Raw genomic sequence first — 15,389 nt, 5'->3', positions numbered from 1 at the left:
GGAACCAATACGTCCCACTACACGCCGAGCCCCCTCTGTGCTAAACAACCGTATTTATGTTGTCTTATTTATGTTAAGTATTTATGTTGTCCCTCTGAGGTACAGTCGCCATCAATCCCAGGTCTCTATCATCCGTTCACCCCTCCGTCACCTTGACGGCCTCATCCACAGCGGATGACCAAGGAGTGGGCGCATAAATAAAGGAGGAGAGACTGATCAGGTGACGGGACTTCCTGGTGACATTTGCGTCACGGCCACACAGCTCTGAGAAGGTGATTAGTGAGAGATATACGGCCGAAGCCCATCCTGTCCCCTCAGCGATCAGCGGTAGTGAAAAGGGAAGGAGACAAAGAGGGGAAATGGGATTCTGGGTAAATCGAAATACGTCCCCGAGTCAGCAGACCTCCGACGGGCACTGAAATAGTTCACCTCGCACGTCGACCGCATCTTTAAATGAAGAGTTATTATCTACGGATGGATTTATATACAAATGAAGTGTTGTTACCTTGTCCCCTTTCTTCACCGTCCTGGTGGTCAGCTTCCCAATAGCCTTCTTAGCAGCATCTCCGAGTCGACGCTGAGAGAGAGAGAGAGAGAGAGAGAGAGAGAGAGAGACAGAGAGAGAGAGAGAGAGAGAGAGAGAGAGAGAGAGAGAGAGAGAGAGAGAAAGAACCACAAATACTACCTGAACACGGGAGCATGTAGCCTGAGGGATGAATTAACAAGAGAAACGAAAACCCTTCATCAGCACAAGGGACTAATTTTCCTGCTTGCTAGGACAGACATAGTGGACACCCGTACGCTGGCGCGGTACTACAATTGTCTCTGCACTGAACCGCCATTTCCGAACCGTTCATCCAACGAAAACCCAGTTGTGTAAGATAATCATTGTATCGGAGAAGATAATTTGTTCCATTATACGAGGGTCGATCCAAAGTCTTTTAAACGGATACCGATGTGCGAGGCGGAACTGTGTGAGGCTGAACTGAGTCCCAGCGGAGAGACAGACAACTGTACAATAGAGCTCTTTAAGTACGGCGCCAGGGCTGCTGATGCAGGAAAGCCCTTTTGTCCCACAACGTCTCCCCCCACTGATTAAACAGGAGGCCATTTTGCGCCAGAAGCGTGGACAGAGAGGGAGAGAGAGAGAGAGAAAGAGAGTGTGTGTGTGTATTATTTTTCTCTATAATATCATATGCTGTATATTTGAGGGGCACATTTTTAGACGACACTATTTACTGAACACACTATGCATAAGTGGTGAGTCAAGCCCACAGGCACAGATGGTTGAGGAAAGGCGTGACCTCTAGACTTTGGGGCGGTTTGTTTCGGAGAGGTAGTGAGAAAGCAGACCCTCTCTAGCAGAAGATACACAGATTAGGACCGTTTGTAAATAATCTGAATGACCGTCTTTGTCGTCTCCTTGGTTGTTATGATAAAATAAAAAACGGAGAGAAGAAGGCTCTCTAGAGACACTCTCTAAGGTTAGTGCAGTAATTGCTTTAACCTCTTGACAAAAGACCTTGAAGATCAAGAGTTGAGGAGGTAAGGACGCAAGTCAAGAAGGTTGTGTAAATGGTACTCAGCCGCCAGCATGTCCCACTAATGTGTGTGGGTGTGTGCGCACATGCGCCGCAGGGCCTAGGGGCCGAGGAGGCCAGGCCTTTACCACAGAGCTTCTCTATTAAGGTTTCATGAACGATTACATCATCAGCGTTTCATGTCTGCTCCCACTCCCGACCAATCAGGAACGAGGAGAGAGAGAGAGGAACGAGAGAAGGCAGAGGAGAATGGGCTCTGCAAAAACAAGGTGGACACGATCACTTTGAACCATAGCCTAAAGCCTTTTATCTACACATACGAGCTGACACTCGACTATTAGCAATAGTCTACTAGCACTAACACATAAAATGTTCAGCTATTTTTATTGCTGATTCATTACCACACAATGAATGCAATGCCCATGTTTTGCTTGATCAATAAAACATGATTGGTGATTTAATGCATAGAACTCAGTACGTTACCAAGTTATTAGGTTTAGCTTGTCTGCTTAGCTAGCTCCTATGAAATTGCTACTAGATTTAACTCATCTGCATAGCTAGTCTAGCTACTAGCTAGCTGATATGGACTTGTCTAAATATGTCGCTAGCTAGCTGAATAGCTGTTCGCCACATCGTATTCGCGGATTGTGGAACAGATCGGGTATCGAGTTTGTGGTTGTCAGTGCCCGATTGGCCGCGGGGTTAACTACCCTTGACCGCAGGGGCTCGCTTATCGAGTATGACTCCGCCCACCGACCCAGAGCCCCCGCCCATCGCTCCTGTCTGCATACTGCGGTCAGGGGTACTTGGTCTTACCTGGCTGCGGTCAGGGGGACTTGGTCTTACCTGGCTGCGGTCACGGGCGTTGGTGTAGCGGATCTTCTGGATGAAGTAGAAGATGAGCCAGGCCGAGGAGATGATCATGAGGACGATGAAGGAGATGGAGACGAAGACCAGCGAGCCGCGGTTGATGTTCTTGGCCGGGCCGCGCTGGCCCACCATCACGCTGACCAGCACCGTCAGGTTCCTCTCCAGCAGGCCCAGGATCTCCTTCCCGTAGGACTCGGTGATCATCACCGCCACCGTCTCGCCCGCGCCTGCGAGACAGGAGGAGAGAGCGGGAGTTGGTAGGACGTGGGAGGGACCCGTCTGGTTACCCCTTTTAACCCTGAAAGTACAGTGACAACATTTCGAATATTAATTGGATTTTCCCTATAATACTAGAAAGCGCAGTTTCTCAGCTTTCAGCAAGTGTTGGAGTGAGGAATTTTTTAGATTTGTTAGATATTTTTTAGATTTTTTTTTTTTTTAGATTTTTATTAAAGATTTGTTAGATATTTTTAAAATGTTGCCGGTGACGTGGTCGTATCGAAAGGGTTAAAGCACAGAGAGCCTCGTTCACGGACGCAGTTAAGCATTTCTTAAGAGTAATTTCTTCTTAAACTCCACTTACACCGTTTCTAAGAAGACTCTGGCATCACCAATGTTCTCACATGTGGAAAATAAGAATAAGTCAATAAGACAGAATCTTCTAACGCGGAAGGGCAGTCTGAAGTAGGCGGACATATTCGTGCGAAAGACACGTTCATTTAAAATAATTTGTTGAGGACAGAAGGACAGAAAGCTGAATAAGAGAATGTATTATCATAAAATTATACATGTAAAAGGGGGGGTGCTGCGCGATTTGTTGACGGGGGGGGGGGTGGGGGGGGGCGCAGGCCAGGCCAGTCGGCGCGCCAGGCCACCGGGAAAGTGCTCCCGATGGCCAGTCCGCCCCTGAGAGGAACTATTTTGCTCGGCGGAATTGACGGAATGATGCTTCGTTTACTTGCCAACGCACCTGACACAACCCTGCCTTAACCATCATGCTACGAAAAGTTGGGCCGATCCTGCAGCTGCATGTCCTTATATGGGGCTGGCGGAGAGTTTACCTACTTTACGCTAATTTGGATGTACGGCCACGTGTATTCAATATGCGAAATCATGGGATTCACCATTAAGAGAAGCCAGGTGCAAACTCATCCAGTGGTTTACGAACACTCGTGAATCACGATCAAATCACGAGAACGTTCTTTAGAAATGTTCTTAGGAAGAAATTTAAGAACAGGACATATTGGTGAATGAGGCCCATAGTCTTTTTTTTTGTGTGGAAATACTTTTTCTCTCTTCCGCTGTCTCTTCCCCCCCCCTCTCCCTCTCTCCCCTTATCACTCTTTCTCTCTTCTCTTCCTCTCCCTCTCTCCCCTTTTCTCTCACTCACTCTCTCTCTCTCTGTAGCGCCATGGAAACCCCCGCGGCTGGCCCTCTGATAGGGTGGCGCTGAGTGTGTGTGCTCTCCATCTGCCCCGTGCCCACCGGCCTCAGTCTCTCGGCACACCGTGCGTCTCCGCTCTGCTCTCTGCACATGTCTCAGGTTGTAACCCTGGTCACCAGAGAGAGAGAGAGAGAGAGAGAGAGAGAGAGAGAGAGAGAGAGATAGAGAGAGAGAGAGAGAGAGAGAGAGAGAGAGAGAGAGAGAGAGAGAGAGAGCTAGAGAGAGAGAGAGAGAGAGAGAGAGAGAGAGAGAGAGAGAGCTAGAGAGAGAGAGGGCTAGAGAGAGAGAGAGAGAGAGAGAGAGAGAGAGAGAGCTAGAGAGAGAGAGAGAGCTAGAGAGAGAGAGAGAGAGAGAGCTAGAGAGAGAGAGAGAGAGAGAGAGAGAGCTAGAGAGAGAGAGAGAGCTAGAGAGAGAGAGAGAGCTAGAGAGAGAGAGAGAGAGAGAGAGAGAGAGCTAGAGAGAGAGAGAGAGGAGAGAGAGAGAGCTAGAGAGAGAGAGTGCTAGAGAGAGAGAAAGAGAGAGAGAGAGAGCTAGAGAGAGAGAGAAAGAGAGAGAGCTAGAGAGAGAGAGAGCTAGAGAGAGAGAGAGAGAGAGAGAGAGAGAGCTAGAGGGACGACACTGTGTGAAATGATCGGCATCGTATCTCCTATCCCAAACCTTATCAGGTCTTATCCAAAACATACAGGTTCGGCATGCCGTGTAATTCATTATTTCTATTAGAGCCTGACCTTAAAAAGCCAACCAGGCAAAGGAAATAGAGAAGAAGCGGTGAGATGTAACTGAAGGCCGTCCTCAAATTAGAGCTTAAAGCACATGTATAATGGTTGCTGTAGCGTAGGTCCCGAGGCCAGCCAGCTGCCGACCGCTGAGGTGGGGTCATGTTACCGGAGACGACTCCTCTCTGTCCCAGAAGCCTCTTAAAAAGGGTTTGCTTTACAGCTAAAAGCAGCTGGAAGTGCACGGCTCTTGTGTGTGTGTGAATCAATTTTATGTGTGTGTGTGTGTGTGTGAGTCTACTGCATATACTGGTGTTCGTACCAGACATTCTGCATCGTCGCTCTGTTGAGAGAGAAGCGGGGTGTCAGCAGAAGAGATGACCAGGGGACTGCTGGGTAGTTCACCTTCGCTCGGTGTTGACAGATCGCCCACCACACGCTGCTCTCACATGCACCGAGGCCATTTGTCTCAATCGTCCACCGATAGAAGACAAGCCGCCTGTCGTCCCCGTCTATGTATATTCACCCACACACCGTCCGTCCTGTCTGTTTTAGCATACTGATTTTCTGTGTGGTGTACGTCCTCCAGGACTCATCGTTTATTCATACACACACACACACACACACACACACACACACACACACACACAGTTATCATCATGGAAACATATGTGTTGATACTCCGCCTGGAATGCCCCCCTGTCCTCTCCCTCCCAGCAGGCATTCCTCTCTTTCTGAGACGTGTCGTGACAACGGCGTCGTAGTAGCTTCGCATCAAAACCGCATCGTCCGTAACATTCTTGTCTTTTTTTATTTGTATGTTTTTATCTTCTTCATTTTTTTTTTTTTTACAACGTCAGAGCCACACGAGCGTGTACACACTCACGACGCTCCACCGACGCTCCGATTGAAAGCGCTCTGGACCGATCGGACGACGCCTCCGCCGGCAGCCTGCTTCATCCGTTGGACGTCTTTGGGTTTGACTTTGAAATACCGATCAAACCTAAAGGCTTAACAGATGGGCCTCCCTCCAAAAGAGTCCTCGAAAACATCTCCCTGATCACTCGCCCTCGGGGGGGAAGACTTCTGAGGATACGGGAGCACTAATAGCCCCCTGTTGTGGTAAATGGCAACCATAAAGTCATTAGGTTATTGATCTGTTCTCCGGCGTCCTAGAGGTGCCCTTCAGCCAAACGCTGGCTGACTCGGCGGGTTTGGGGCCCGGTGTGACACGAGGCCGCGTGGCCGAGGGCCCCTTCACTCCGGGGGGGGGGGGGGGGAGGGTAGGGAGAGCAGGGGGTGGACACACAGGCATATGGGGTTGATTTAGCAAAAAAAAAAGTGTACCGTCTTGTCAACTGACCGCAACCTCGCTCGGCCCAAATGTTCCCCAGGGTCTTCCGTTGACATCGCTAGTCTCCTACTCGCCTCCTACCGCAGTCAGACTGAGATCGACCTCAAAACAGGGTTCCATCGACCTCAAAACAGGGTTCCAATGAACGGTTAGTGGTTTTCAGCGATTGACTGAAAGGCCGAGTTAGATTTCTGAAAAATACATTAGGCTACACTTGTCTCTCTCTAAGAGACCGCCATGGAACAAAGAGAAGCAGGATAGCCAGCGCACTTCGGACTGGGCCTGGGTAGCACGGCAGTACCAGTATCCAGAGGAATACAATGAGATCAAGTTCATTTTGAACTAATCTTTGGGGAGAAAAAAGTCTTGACAGAATAAAGCACGCACGCACACACGCACGCACACACACACTCAAACTCACACCCTTAGCCTAACTCCGGTTGTCAAGAAAGCACAGCGGCTTTATGAGCCGCTCTATTGGCCGGGGATCAATGGGAATTCGCAGTCGGTCAAAACAATGGCTCAGTGCAGTGACCCCTCTCACATTAATCATTAGCTTCATGGGGCTTGGCAAGACGTACTGTACGTGAAGCAGAATTTAGCTTCCCTTTTTCATTACCATTGAGTTATTGCTTAATGTACTTCTCTGCCACGGGCCCCTACTGCTAAATAATTACAGTAGCCTACCTCATGTTTGCTGAGTAGATATATAGTCAATGTGCAGCACGAAGACCAATTCAATTTAAATGTTTATTAAATGCTGAAATTAAAGGAGGGGTTCGATATCTCACTGCTGAGTGTATCAGGTCTTACCTCCTCCAGGTAATCCTGTGGAAAAATGCTAATAGTGCATGGAGGCAGAAATATGAATTGTGCTATATTGTTAAGAATCATGGTCAATGTAGTCATAACTTGCCAAGGATCCCAGTCTACAGCAAGTCGTTTTCACAATGCTGCTCCCATCGCATTAGGAATGAGGAAGTGTTCTCCGAAAAGAATCTAAGAATGTTTTTTTTGGGGGGGAACACAATTTCCGAGCAAACTTCCGTTTGGTCTCATTGTTTGTTTGAAAAATGTTGACGGCGGATGATATACGGTACTGTACATCTCACCGTCTGCTTCCAGCGGCAACTATGCCGCTTTATGGCGCCGGGAAGCACACATACGCTCAGCCAGCGGCTCGCACAGGCTTCAACAGCGCCGTCTGATGTTGCGGGCGTGGCGTCCGCTCGTGCGTGCGCGTTGCATTGATCGCAGGTAAAGGCGTAAACAAACACACTCATGAGTCATGCGGTCGTTTGGCTTAGGCGTAGCCGCCGGTCTCTCTTTGGTGGGAGGAGTTGAAGAGAGCTCCACCTTCTTGTGACACCCCCCCCCCACCCCTCACCCCCCCCCCCCCCGCCTCAACTCTTAGATACTAGAGCAGCGCGGCCTCCTGACCGCAGAGCCCCAGAGATGCTGACGTGCCGATAAAGCACACGCGCGCACACACACGCGCACACACAGACAGACACGCACACACACACACAGGCACACGCACAGACACACACGCACACACAAACAAACACATGCACAAACATAGCCACACACACCCACGCACACTGGAGATGGCACACATACACCACACACACACACACACACGCACACACAGACAGACACGCACACACAGGCACACACACACGCACAGACACACACGCACACACAAACAAACACATGCACAAACATAGCCACACACACCCACGCACACTGGAGATGGCACACATACACCACACACACACACACACACACAAACACACACTGTGCAACCGATGTCTATCTTATCCCAACATCTCTCTCTTAGAAGCCTTTATTTCTCCTGACGACGAGTCGTGCCTCGCACAGAAAACACTTCAGACTATAGCCCTCAAAAGACATTATATTAACAAATAAATCCAGTCCATGATACACTACGTGCTTTTCAGCAAGCAGTCGATAGCTACTGAATGGTTTTGCTTTTTGGGAGGACTATCTAGAATCCGGCGTTCATGGGACAGAATGAACTTATGAATTAATCATGGCCTCCTTTCTATATTTATAAATATCATCGATCCCACCCAGATAGCGCTGTTACACCCGGTGACTCATTCTCTCGCTCTCTCCTCCTCCTCCTCCTCCTCTCTTCCCCTCTCCCTGTCTCTCCTCTCGCCTCCACTGCAGGTCTCTCTGTGACTGGAGACTAGTGTGTGGTGACGCTACGCTACGCTAGCTCTCTAGACGTCTTGGGAGGAGAAGAGCTGCTTTTGTGCAAGAGCTGTTTTTGTGCGTGGCTGGAAGCCAGAGCACCTAGTATAACGTTTGTCAGGTTATCACTCACTCCCTCCCTCCCTCCCTCCCGACAATGCTAGCTATTTTGTGGATATTAGGACCGAAATAAGTTAATCATGGCATGATCGCAAAGATCAACAGGGGACCGTTCAAAACGTGTGGGAGGGGGTCACTGGAGGAAAAAAGGGGAGGGTCATGTTTTTTTAACGAGTCCAGGGAGGGTCATTACAAAACGAATCGATAAAACAGATTCTTCAGCTTTTTGGAATTGACCAAGCTCTTTTGTAATCCTGAATGAGCTCAGGGTCTGCCCCAGGGTTAGGTGATGCTAGGGTGACATAATATACAACTAGTCGACAGCAGACGGCTAGCTGAGCACATCCTTTTTCACGGACAGAGAGTATACCCACTTTTTAACAACCACCACTGGTCTAAAAACTGAGGAGTCTCAGAAATTTGGCTATTAGAGAATCATCCACCATTCAACGCCACATCACTGTTCGACTTGCGGTCTTGCACTCATTCATGCACTGGATACTGCCAGATGATTCATTTAACAAGGCTACAAGGTCGAGTACTAAGATCTTAAATAACTTAACACTGTGACTAAAATAGGACGTGAGTTCAGAGGCAATTGGGGGGGGGGAGGGTAAAAATGTCTGCAGTGTGTAGAAGGAAACAAACTAAGCAAAGAGAGAGTGAGAGTGAGAGAGAGTGTGTGTTGCAGTGTAACAGTACACCTACCCTGCCTGGTGTCTGGTTCTGGCTGAGGTTCACATGCGCGTCACGCCTCAGTGTCACCTCGCGTCCTTCAGACTGGCCATGCTGTTCTCTCTCTCTCTGTACCCTGCAGATCTCCACACGCTCCGTCACCCTTCCTTCCCTTCTCTCTCACACCTCCGCTGGACTCTGACTCTGGTTAACACACAACATCCGCTCAACCCAGAACTAGCTAGATCCTCTTAGCGATCTCTCTCCCACCGCGTCACCACAGGGTAGCTAGCTGTGTTTCCTGTGGAACTGATCTCTTGGTGTGGTGGTGTGTAAAAAAAAAAAAAAGAGTGATTTTGAAACGGAAAAACCTTACCAGCGGAAACGCTGAGCTAGCTAACTGTCCCCGAAACACATGTAGCACAAAAGCTGCTGAAACCTGTCACCTAAGGCTCTCGGCGGGGGGGGGGGGGGGGGGGAGGGGCGACTGACCTTCGTGTCCCATCTTGACGGTGTCCTCTTTGGAGCTGTTGTTGTAGATGAGCACGGCGGACGCGTTGTAGGCAGAGGCCTTGAGGATCTTCTCCTTGAAGGTGCAGTTGCCCCGTTGTAACAGCGCCACCCAGTGGACGGTGCGAGGGGGCACCAGGAAGCGGGTGTGGGGGTCGCAGCCCTGCCGGTCCACCACTGCAGAGGGAGAGGAAGGGGGAGAATGCCTTTACATTGTGTGTTGTCATGAGGTTTGGGGTGCGCTGCTGAAATCAAGTTACTCATCTACTGATTGGTCGCAGGATGCTTAGACCACACAGGGCTCTCCATGGGCAACAGCCAGAGGCGTGGCCGCATGCACATACACTGCCGGATGGTTCGAAAATCACCTCCCGGATAAGACTCAGTCTGTGAAGTTTGAAGGCACCTCCTCCAGCGTACTAGGTGTTACCTTAGGTGTCCCACAAGGCTCTGTTTTGGGGCCTCTTTTATTTACCATTGATGTAAATGACTTGGGTAACAATGTGGCTGATTTACAGATTCACTTCTATGCTGATGATGCTATCATTTATTGCTGTGGCGCCACCCTTGCTCAGTCTGTCGAGTATCTTCAATCTGCCTTTGACACTGTTCAGTCTCGGCTGTCTGATCTCAAACTTGTGTTGAATGCCTCTAAGACCAAGTTGTTCTCTAATACTAGGAATGCAGTCTCTCCACCGGCCATCGTGACCAGGCAGGGCAGTCCCATTGAACTGGTTCGTGAGTACAAATATCTAGGTATTTTAATACGACAATCATCTAACTTTTAAATCTCATATTGAAAGCCTAGTAAAGAAATTAAGGCTCAAGCTAGGCTTTTATTTTAGGAACAGATCCTGCTTCAGCTATGCTGCCAGGAAAAAAAACTAGTTGAGGCCACATTTCTTCCTCTGCTAGACTACGGCGATGAATGTTTCCATCGGTTGGACACTGTGCCCTGAGGTTCATCACAGGCTGCAGAGCCCTGACCCACCATTGTGCCCTTTATGCTAAAGTTCAGTGACCATCGCTAGCCTCGCGCCAGCTGACCCACTGGCTTATTTTTATTGACGAGGCCATCCTTGGGTTACTCCCCCCTTACCTCTGTAACTACATCACACTCAGAACCAGTACATACGCCCTGCGCTCAAACAACACCATTCAGCTCTGCACCCCTAAGGTTCGCACCGAGCTCGGAAAACACACATTCATGTTCTCTGGCCCTGTAGCCTGGAACCATCTTCAATCTAAATTACAGCTTGCTAAACTGAACTCCATTAGGGCATTTAAAGGTGCCCTGAAGGATCTGGAGGTAGGTCTGGGTGGAGGTCTGGGTGGAGGTCTGGGTGGAGGTCTGGGTGGAGGTCTGGAGGTAGGTCTGGGGGTAGGTCTGGGGGTAGGTCTGGGGGTAGGTCTGGAGGTAGGTCTGGGGGTAGGTCTGGGGGTAGGTCTGGGTGGAGGTCTGGAGGTAGGTCTGGAGGTAGGTCTGGGGGTAGGTCTGGGTGGAGGTCTGGGTGGAGGTCTGGAGGGAGGTCTGGAGGGAGGTCTGGGTGGAGGTCTGGAGGGAGGTCTGGAGGGAGGTCTGGGTGGAGGTCTGGGTGGAGGTCTGGAGGGAGGTCTGGGTGGAGGTCTGGGTGGAGGTCTGGGTGGAGGTCTGGGTGGAGCCTGCAGTTGCTCCCTTGGCTGGGTGCTCAGCTGGAAACGTATTCTGCTATGTTTTTTCCGTGAGTGTGTCTGTGTGCTCCTTGATGCTTTGCTGTGTGCTGCTCCATGTGGGCGTGCGATCTGTCTTATGCTGCTTGTTGATCATGCCATGTCGTATTGTGTGCCATTGTGTCTTGTGGACGTGTACATGCGCCCTGTTGGTGTTTTGATGTTGTGTGCTGCTCCATGTGGGCGTGTGATTGTCTGTTTTTGCTGCTGCTGATCATGCTATGTGGTATTGTGTGCTATTATGTCTTGTGGATGTGTACATGTGCCCTGTTGGTGTTTTGATGGTGTGTGCTAATGCTTTGCTGAGTTTTTATGTGCTTTTAATGTTTGTTGAATCGTCTGTATTGAAACCCTTTGTGGCTGTCTTGGCCAGGGCTCCTTTGTAAAAGAGACCTCTGTCTCAATAGGACTTCCCTGGTAAAATAAAGGTTTAATAAAAATAAAAATAAATAAATAAAAAATAAAAAATAAAAATAAAAACAAAATAAAAAAAATAAAATAAAATGATAATACACTGGACTCTGCACTACTTCCCTCCACCCTATTCACAACCCGTGACAAGATACACAACCAGGAGTTGATGCATAACGTCACGCTCCCATTAGCGTTAGTAGTATTAGTAGTTCAGGGGTTAGAGCGGCCGGCTGGGGATCCCAAGGTCCCCGGTTCGATCCCGGGGCATTGCCAACAGATCCCGGGGCATTGCCAACAGGTGATGTTGTGACCACAGTCCTATATGCAAAATAACCAATCCTCAGTCTGTATACACATGTTTTAGCGTGTGAACGGTGCGTTGTACTACTTTTCCAGAAGCAGGCCAGGCCAGAAACGTAATTTCAGGTGGAAACGCAGACATGGCAAACAAACCCGGCGTGTGGTTAGTACCCTGCAGATAAGATCAGCCGTGAGCACGCCGGCCCGAATACAGAAGGATCCGAAATGTCAGCCCTGTTCACCGGGGCCGATAAGGCGGCCCGCAGGGGGGAGTGGAACAGAAGGCACAAGGTCACATGATGTCACTGATTGGGTTTAGCAGTGAGGGCACGGGAGGGCGTTTCTGCTTTGCTGCAGTGTGCTTCGTTTCGGGGGCAACAGACCGGATCTGCTCCTGTATGTTGTCGAGTAGATTCTTTGTGTGTCGGCGAGTGCATGCTTAAGTGTGTTTTATTCGACACATGAGTGTTTGAGTGTGTGTGTGTGTGCTGGTGTTTACTATGCCTGCCTGATCTCAGAGGCTAATGCTGCATGATGGCCGGATGCCCAATCTGAACGCTCATCTGCTGGGGACATTCACCTGAACACAGACAATTAAATATTCAGCAGTCTGCAGTGTCAACACTTGCGAGCAGATGCTCGTTGTCCCCTAGGGGTTTGAAATGTATGCGTGTGTGTGTGTGTGTGTGTGTGTGTGTGTGTGTTTGGGTGTGTGTCCATGCCAATTTGGAGTAAATGTAGTATTTTAGTGTTTCCATTGATAGTATGTTTGACTAAACCCAGATCCATAATAATTGTTCAAACGTACACGCCAAATAAGGCCATTAAGGTTAGTGAATCAGAGTATGTGTATATGAGTTAAATGAAAAACAAAATTGACACAATGTACAAATTCATACAATACTCTTTCGTACACAACAACAACCCTATTAGTCACTCTCAATGGATTACACTATGAATTCACTAACCCTACAGTGGCTTGTGGCTTGTCTATTTCAGCTTGGCTCCAGTCTGCTAGAACAAAGTGAGCTAAGGTGAACACGTGAGCTGCTTGGCCGGTAGCTCTTAGGGGATATTGTTCTGTTCACTACCTGTCTCTTCCTCTGAAGGAGCCCGCAGCCAAGGGCTGCCTCCATTAACTCCGATTTTTCAGTTAATGCTGAGACAGCAATAACTGGCATTTAATGCATTCACTTTAGCTTCCCTAATGAACGAGGCGTCAAGCCGGGAGACTATTTAAGTGTGTGTGTGTGTGTGTGTGTTTGGGTGTGTGTCCATGCCAATTTGGAGTAAATGTAGTATTTTAGTGTTTGCATTGATAGTATGTCTGACTAAACCCAGATCCAGAATAATTGTCGAAACGCATACGCCAAATAATGCCATTAAATCTATCCACAAGAGACTACTGATCCCACAATTCAATTCACCCAAAAAATGAAAAGACAATTATGGGAGAATTGCATTAGTATTCCAGGAACATGCTGTGCATTATTATCTACTGTACTTCATCACAAACACAGTCAACTAGATCTAGAACAATAGACAACGAGATCCTGACAGCTTTCACTTTGTCCTCTGCATGCGTACCTTGAAGAAGTCAGATAAACACCCCAAAAGCCTTTAGTAATGTAATTTCGGTCGACTGTCTCCTCTCCTCCTCTATACTTGGCGGTCTAATTCCAAACAGCTGCTCCTGACCCTGTCTGGGAGAGTGTGGAGGAAGCAACCTTAATAAGCCGCCATGCAGTCAAAAAAGACCAATGGAGTGTCAGCACTATCCCGAATAAAGCAGCAAATGAAGCCTAACTTTTTTACCTCGCTTCCACTGCTTTATTATTGACACAGGCGCGCTACGTCGTTACAAGGAGACAACATACTGTATTAACTGTGCCCTTGTGTCTTATTTGTGGTGAAGTGTGTCGAAGACGTTAGGGGTTGAAGCCACAAAAGCACCTGTTGACATGTGGCTTCATAATACTGGGGCAGGATTGCACCGATGCAAGGTGCCGTTTGTTGAGTGAACGAGGACACCTGTGTGTTTAATGTTACAGCTCCACAAAGCTCCCCTCAGAGATAAACTGTCAAATGTGAGCACTGGGAAATGGAGTGTTCTCTCCATCATCCCTAGTCCTCTTCGCCATATCTCCCTCACACAAAGCCTTAAATCTTCCCTGTTGTCAGATATTAAAGACCCAAGGTCCTCATTCAGGACCGACAGACTCTTCGTCTCTCAAGGCTGAGCCGACCTGTTTAATTAGAGGGAGAGCATTTATACAGGCTGATGAGATAATGTGTCTATTACATAGCCTCACTTGACTCAACCAGCTCACACAGGTGAGAGTGTGCGACGGATGACTGATTGCAGGACTTCTGTGAGGTAATAATCTCCCATCATCATTACTACTAGTGCAACTACTTCTAGTTGCACTCACAACATGGTGCGCATGCATTTTCAAGCAAAGGAGCATGGAGCAAGGAGAACGTTGCGAGATGTGCGATTCAATCCCCCCTACGCACGGTCAATTTACTCCCCTACGACACGATTCCAGAAAGAGGGCTTTGTGACAGACGCTGCCAGCTGCTGCCTCTTTGTGTCGTCCTTCGTCTGCGCCATCCGAGCCGGGGAGAGCGGTGATTTAAGGGTTAATGTTGCAGTGGGAATGCTGTCTTCATCCCCCTCAGACGCCCCCGACACCCCTTCGGTCAAGTCGTCCGTCATCATCCCGGACAGCTCGGGAGACCAGGGTCTCTCTGACATGAACCACAGGCTGCAGCTTGCTGATAATACCGAACAGCACAACTAACACGCTGACTGCGGTCTATTGGCAGTCTGACGCTGTGCACCCCCACTACTACCCACGCTGACTGGTCACCCGCACCGCGGGACAACGTTTCTCAATAGGGCTGGGTTAAAAAAAATCGATTAATCGATTCTGAATCGATTCTGAATCAAATGATTCAGAATCGATTTATGAATCCCAAAATCGATCTTTTATTTAATGAATGAATGAATAAATGAAGGAATTAATAGTTCATTCATTTATTCAATGATTCATTCATTCATTCATTCATTTTTGGAAATCAGTATCGATACCCAGCCCTAGTATTGATGTGTTGCATAACTTGGCAGTCATGTAATTAAGGTTACAGCTAAAAAAAATAAAAGGTTTTAGTAACACTTACCGAATCGATATTTAATTGAATCGAATCGTGATAATCGATTCTGAACCTTGTGAATCAGAATCGAATCGATTCTTTAAATTCGAATCCATACCCAGCCCTATTTCTCAAAGACTTTTTTTATTTTTATTCACGGGAATCCAGGGAAAGCGTGATTACAGTTTGCGGCCTCGATAACGAAATAAATGAACGTATTCCCCGTTAGGAAGATATCCTCTGGATCTGAATACGGAGCAGGAAACATTATCACAAATACGTCGGCGTGCCGTGACATCACACAGACGTCTCTCTGGATGTGGTCGTCTGTGTGTTTGGTTATTTTTCCCACTGGCTGT

At 48.4% G+C, this 15,389-nt stretch overlaps 1 protein-coding gene across 4 annotated transcripts in view; it reads right to left on the bottom strand.

The window, feature by feature from the left end:
* Positions 1-15,389, bottom strand: part of rnf130 (ring finger protein 130) — a 37,783-nt gene that overhangs the window by 16,507 nt on the left and 5,887 nt on the right. For all 4 annotated transcript variants that reach the window (XM_084459391.1, XM_084459389.1, XM_084459392.1 and 1 more), the window contains exons 3-5: positions 9,433-9,627; positions 2,388-2,638; positions 506-577 (exon numbers count right to left, since the gene is read on the bottom strand). In XM_084459391.1, the coding sequence (XP_084315517.1) occupies positions 506-577; positions 2,388-2,638; positions 9,433-9,627 (518 nt within the window). The remainder of the gene's footprint in view (positions 1-505; positions 578-2,387; positions 2,639-9,432; positions 9,628-15,389) is intronic.

This window comes from Borostomias antarcticus, assembly GCF_949987555.1.
Source record: "Borostomias antarcticus genome assembly, chromosome: 28".
Classification (NCBI taxonomy): domain Eukaryota; kingdom Metazoa; phylum Chordata; class Actinopteri; order Stomiiformes; family Stomiidae; genus Borostomias; species Borostomias antarcticus.
Note: the sequence above shows the minus strand (reverse complement) of the source record. Positions and strands in the feature narration are given on the sequence as shown.